The 6,398-nt window shown below is 40.4% G+C and overlaps 1 protein-coding gene across 1 annotated transcript; it reads right to left on the reverse strand.

The window, feature by feature from the left end:
• Window positions 1–216: 216 nt before the first annotated feature.
• On the reverse strand, window positions 217–3,377 carry LOC143022651 (uncharacterized). The gene is made up of 5 exons (XM_076180974.1): window positions 2,505–3,377; window positions 1,949–2,282; window positions 1,347–1,678; window positions 555–1,061; window positions 217–399 (listed from the first exon to the last, which is right to left on the reverse strand). Exons 1-5 carry the CDS (start codon window positions 3,375–3,377, stop codon window positions 217–219), a joined length of 2,229 nt encoding a protein of 742 aa, XP_076037089.1.
• Window positions 3,378–6,398: the final 3,021 nt, after the last annotated feature.

Here is a 6,398-nt window from a genome sequence, read left to right on the forward strand (position 1 = left end):
ATTTAATGTAGTTTCTTCTTTTTTCTCTTGGGTGTGAGTTCTTCTTCGCTGTCCTCTTCTTCGCTGCTATTCTTTCTCTTTACGAAATCCTTCAACATGGTTTTAATCTCATCTATTTCGTAGACAATCTTTTCAAATCTTTCTTCGTTTTTGGTATCCTTAGCTCCGATCTTCTCCTCAATCTTCTCTCCAATCTTCTCTTCGATTTCTTCAATTTTATCCTCCATTTCCCCTCGACTCAAGTAGTTCTCTTCTTCGAAGAGTTCTTCTGGTAAGAGTTCTTCTGGCAGCTACTTCTTCTGTTTTCTCGAACACAGAACGTGATATGCTGACTATGGATTGATCGGGTTCCTCTTCTGGTATCCTTGAGGTTTCAGAGTTATCTTCAAAGATTAAATCCTCCAAAGAAGAAACTTTACTTTTATCCACATCACAGAACACCTCTTCATAAACGCAATTCACCCAAGGTCTCAACTCGTATTCTTCCCCTTTCTTTGTATATCCTGGAAAAACTATGAGGGAATCGTGGCTTGTAACTCTAGAACACGCTATACGTATAGTTGACCGTGTGCAAAGCACTGTGATGAATCCAGTAGCACACCACACTTCTCAAACGTCTGCCCCTGGGACTTATTTATTGTCATAGCGTAACAGAGTTTGACAGGGAACTGGTATCTCTTGAAGGCTACAGGGGTGTCTGTTGCCTCTAAAGTCACTCTAGGAAGTAAGATCTGTGTGTTCCTGTACACACCAGTTAAAATCTTTCCAACAATAACGTTCCTTCTCAAATTTGTTACCATAACTCTAGTCCCATTACAGATTTTCGGAGGGCAAATGTTCCTCATAACCATCACAATTGCTCCTTCCTTCAACCTTAATTTGTGTGGAGGAATGGAAGGGCTATCCATAGAATTGAAAACTGACGCCTGAACGTCCATCCCTTCTATTGATTCACAACCGACATCTACGCTCATGTAAACCACTTCCTTACCAATCACTTTATTGTACACAAACTCGTTAATGATTTCGACGTCGTTGTTCGTGGGAGATATTATAGCTCTCTTTTCAAAGAAAGAGACGTTAAATATGTTCTCTCCCATTCCTCTGTACACTCTTTCAACTAACTCTTCTCTGCTGTCAACTAACACCCCGAAACCTTCTCCGAAGTGACACTCTTTGTACTTTCCTTCTCCAACTTCTAATAATTTCTCTGCAAAGTTTATGTTTTCTTCGTCTTCACTCTTAAGTCGAACGTTCTTTATCAGTTCTAACTCTTCGAAGAAAGGCCAAAAGTAACTTGATTTCAGACAACTGTTCAACTCGTCGTTCTTTCCTCCTCCTCTTACAACTGGTAATATCTGTCTAAAGTCTCCAGCACAAACGAACGTCTTTCCTCCCATGAAAATATCAAGACCGGAAAGGTCCCTCAAAGTGATATCCAGGGCTGAGATTGTGTTCTTATTTGCCATCACTGCTTCGTCCCACACAATCAAAGAAGACATAAGAAGCAATCGAGCTAGTTCGGACTTGTGCTTTATGTTGCATGTTTTTCTTTCGTTATGTTCCATCAGTGGTATCTTGAACATATTATGGGCAGTTCTTCCCCCGTGAAGGACAGTAGCTGCTATACCCGAAGAAGCCACAGCTAAAGCCACTTTACTCTTCGAACGAACTGTGTCTAGAAGAAGATTCAAAAGGAAGGACTTTCCTGTCCCACCAGGTGCATTTAAGAAGAACGCTTTGCTTTTGTTTTCCGTCTCACAACCAATACTTTCAATGATTTTATCGTAACAAATCTTCTGCTCTCTGTTTAATAGAGGGAGAACTCTCTCCACTGTCTCGGACAATTCTTTAGAATTATAGGCTTTCTCCCTCCTTATCACGTTTGAAGACTTTTCTCCATTTCTGGAAGAAGGTAAGCCGTAGTGGACTATGTTTCCTCCTCCACAATTGAAAACTTGTTCCTGGATGTCGTCAAGAGCATCGAGGTATATTTCGTCGTTGTAATCCTTCAACCCTCTAAGATATAGAAAATCACTCGAGAAGAGATCCTTTGTTTCTTCCCAGATATCTTTCTGGTCTTCTAGATCCGAGAACACTAACATGCTAGCGTAAGTCGAACGAAGTTCTTTGCGGTCATTTGTGTAGTTTATTATCTCCAGGATAGTCTGTTTCCAAGTCTCTTCATCTTTTAAAAGACCCATAGCCTTAACGGCTTCCCTGTAAGTTCCGTAGAGTACACCGTCCACCATCCTGAGGTCTTCGAAGGATTTGGGACCTCTCTTGTGGGTTAGAAGCATTCTCATATAGAACAGTTCTACTGTCTTGTTCGTTACAGCTCTTATCCTTCCAATAGCGTGAGTGTTACCTTTCCTCTCCTCCCAACATGATTTCGGAATGCTGTACTTGAAGTAAGCAGCTACTTCGTTGTAAGTTAGGGTGGCTGCGTATTCGTTAACGCTACATAATTTGAAAAATGCTGTCAACTGAGTGTCTCTGTTTGCCTTCTTTTTTATGTCTGCCTTTGAGGAATCGGCGTTGAAGAATACTTCGTTTTCGTCCTTTAAATGGAGGTCCAGATTCATAACAGGAGGGTAACTACTGTGTATGGGGAATCTGAATATCTTCCAAGTTGCTTCGTTGGAGTTAACGAATCTTGCATCCGTCAAGTTCTTAATTTCATTGATTTCTTCGGTTCCCTCGGTTTTAGTGAATAGAACTCTGTCACATCCTTTGTTGACGTACTTTGTAACGTACGCTATAGCCTTAATAGAATTTGAACGCTCTACGTTTATGTGAGAGTTAAATCTCAAGCAAAGATAGGGGTTGTAAGGCACCACCCATGAGTTGTCGATAGTTACTTCCTGTCCCTTTAACTTTTTCACAAAGGAGAAACCTCCTTCTCCCACAGCTCTTCTCCTGTAGAGAGGGTAGCCGTTGTTTCCGAATTTTATCGTTGAACGGCACTGTTTGGGAAAATCTTTCTGGCACGTCCCTCTATCGTTTTTCTTCCCATTACAACACACGGAGCTTTCATCGTAGCCTATGCACGGTCCGTGTATCATGTTAGTGGTAACAATATCATACAGTTCTGGGTGTTTTTTCTTGTCGGGTATCTCGGCGGATATTAGGCTCGAAACGGTATTTTCAGTCACTTTACGTTTCATCCATAGAGGAATGTGAACGTGAGGCAAGCCTCTTTTCTGCCACTCAATGCTGTACAAATGAGCTGAGACTTCTCCGAATATTTTATCTGTTAATAACTCTCTCATTAGTTGGTCTACCTTGAGTTTAAAAACACGACTAACTATATCTGGACGATTACAGACGTTAATAGTGTCGCCGTATAGTGTCAATTCTTTCCATTTCGGATTCATAGTGAAAGTTATGAAAAAATCCGGAGAACCGTATCTTGACACAAAACTTAACGCATCCTGTTGCCTCTCTTTCATGTATCTCGGGCCTCCCACGAAACACTTAGGAAGTAGCACTCGTTGTCCTTTATGGGCTGAATCACTCTTAAGAATATCGGACCTCTCTTTTCTGATTTCATGTTGGTTAAAACGGATATAATCTAATCGATTTGATTCAGCCTTCACGTAACAGTCAATAACAGTTCTCTCTTTCCATAAACATAGAAGCGTAATATGCGCACGGAGAAATCTTCTTCTCGTTCCCAGCTTTGTTAGCCTTCAGAGACCGCAAAAGATACGTGTAACCCATATCTCCGTTGGGTATCAATAAAGGGTACTGGAACGGATCATAAAAGAAACTGGTGTGATCCACAAACCTAATTTTATATTTCGAATCCTTCTTGGGACTGGTTATCTTTATTAAAAGAGGATCGTGCTCGTCGTCTAGATTCACTATACCACCCACAGTCACATTTGATGTCGGAAGGTGGTAAACTCCTTTATGTTCCTTCGTTTCAAAGTTTTCAACCGCTTTAAGTTGGAGATTCATTTGTGGTATCTCTTTATGCTTTTCAATATGCAATGCTATCAGTTCCCTGGAGTTTTCTATTTCAGACAAAATCTGTCTCAAACACTTATTGTTTTCGAGAAGGTAGTTGAATATTATACGAATTATCTCCTCGTTCTCGTTGTACTCTCTTTCTTCTATTTCTCTTCTGGATTTAGTTGATTTTTTCTCCTCGCTTATAGGTGCTTCCAAAAACAACTTAGAGACTTTATAGGTTCTGAGTCTAATTTGTTCCTCTCTACTGTTATAGAAATAGAGATCTGGGAAGTTATCGACAACCCCGTTAGGTCTTCTCCGTGTTAAGTCCTTTACGTCTCCGTTGGAAAACTTTTCTTCGTCCGAAAACATACCTCGAGTCTCCTTGTCTCCCACTAATAACTCTGGCCTCACATAACTGGTTCTGTGGTATATAGCACCCTTTATCTTGTACACCATAGCTTTTTCAGCTGCATTTTCCAATTTCTTGGATGTTGCAAAGGAACTGAAACTAAAGACAGTATTAAACCCGATTGTGTTCTTAAGAAATCTTTTAGAAAGAGGGGTAACACCTTCAAATAGTGATTTGAACTCTTCGTTTTTTATCTCAGAGGGTTTCACAGCTGGGATTTGTCCCGATCTACAACACAAACCCTCTGTCTCCCTTTTCCACCTTAAAGCATCACAGTACTTGCACTTTACGTCGCCAAGTTTTCCAATGCTGTGTTCCACAACGTCGTAGGTGTCCCTTATTCGTGCTTTCAAACCACTACAGTCTTCTTCGTAATCCGTCATTTCAAGCTTTATCCCCCCTTCCCAATGTTCCTTCTTTTCCTCCCGGACTTTTTCGAGTAACTTCTTATCTTCTTCTGTTACTAACATTATTCCTTTCTCTTGTCTTGCTAGTATCTCTTTGTATTTCTTCATTTTCTCTCTGTTATTTTCTCTATCGGCTCTAAACGTCTCTGTCTCGAGAAGTCTTTGTTCCCTCTCTTCCTTTTTCCTCCTTGAAGCTTCTCTTTCTCTCTAATTCCTTCGCCTTTGCTGTAGCTTCTCTTTCCTTTTCTTCGGCTAACTTCTTCTTTCGTTCAGCTTCCTCCTTTCTCCGCTCTGTTCTTTCTTTCTCTTCTGCTTCTAACTGTATTCTTTTCTTCTTCTGTTCTGTTTCTCTTTGGACCTTCTTTATGGCGTGTTTGTTCCTCTTTTCAGCCACTTTGTACTTCTTAAAGATCCGTTCAAGGTAGTGCTTCTGGTACGTCTTATGGCACCACTTTCCTCCGTTATTGGCATAACTCTTGTATCCCGCAAAGTAATGCTTAATGAAATTATCTGACGTTTCTTCATTAATCGCTTCTTCCAATAAGGGAATGGAGTCGAAAAGAGAATCTTCGTATTCATAGTCCTTACTATCTCGAAGAATCTTGTTGAGAGACAGAGTTTTCCGATGAAACTCTTTAATGTCCTTCTCCAACCAGAAACGTTGGTTATCAGCGTATAGAGAAGGGAATAAAGAAGAGTGCTCTGCTGTTAACTTGTTGAAAAGCGCTTTATTGTTTTGTACTTTTTTCTTGTCTTGGCTCTTCTTCGTGGTGACCCAACTCCAGAAATGTCGTATCCTCCTCTTTCTCTGAGCTTCAGTTTCTTTAGCCATTTAACGATAACCAACTCCGAGAAGGGGGCTGTAGTTCAGAAACCCCAACCCGTTAACTTTCAAATGTATGCTTACAGCTAGGCCGGCGGGGTGTCCCAGAAACACAATGGAAGTCGCAGACACCCCCGGGCCGGCCGACTCAGATCGGGAGCGCTCCAGAATTTTTTTTAGAGAGTTATAGACTTACTGGACGGTGTCGATCTTCACATAAGGCTAGATTTAGCACCGATTGATTTTATAGTAAAGCGTCCTGATGACAAAAAAAAAAGAAAAAAATGAATTAAATATTGAAAGATGTAAATTGATACTCGTAGTACCAAAAATATACCCGTGCAAAGAAGCAATATCTGCTTTGAATACATCATTAATTAAGGGATGGTTCAATCATTGACTATGTCTACCTAAAAACACATGCCAAAACATATATACTCTCACAAGGACAAAATAGTATTATGGTGGATTATATATTTTTCAATATCATTCCTAATTTAGTGTAAAAAGTGCAGGTTGACATGAAGGCCTCGCGCGAATCACCTTGTAACACAAAACGCTTGTTACAACCAAGGTCGAACCCCCATTGCGTTTGATTTAGAGCCTGAACCTACAAAAGATGGTGTCAATCCCAATTTGAACGGTAATTCAAAAATTCGTATTACCTTTAATAAAGCAGTGTCGGGTAATTATATAGTTTGCGTATTTGGCGAATGCAATAGCGTGCTACAATTCGATAGCGACAGGAACGTAGTATTGGAAAGTAGAGGGTAATAATAATGAATGGAGAACAAGTTGA

Source organism: Oratosquilla oratoria, unplaced genomic scaffold (genome assembly GCF_046742065.1).
Source record: "Oratosquilla oratoria isolate Oo_2021 unplaced genomic scaffold, ASM4674206v1 SCAFFOLD132, whole genome shotgun sequence".
Taxonomy (NCBI): Eukaryota; Metazoa; Arthropoda; class Malacostraca; order Stomatopoda; family Squillidae; genus Oratosquilla; species Oratosquilla oratoria.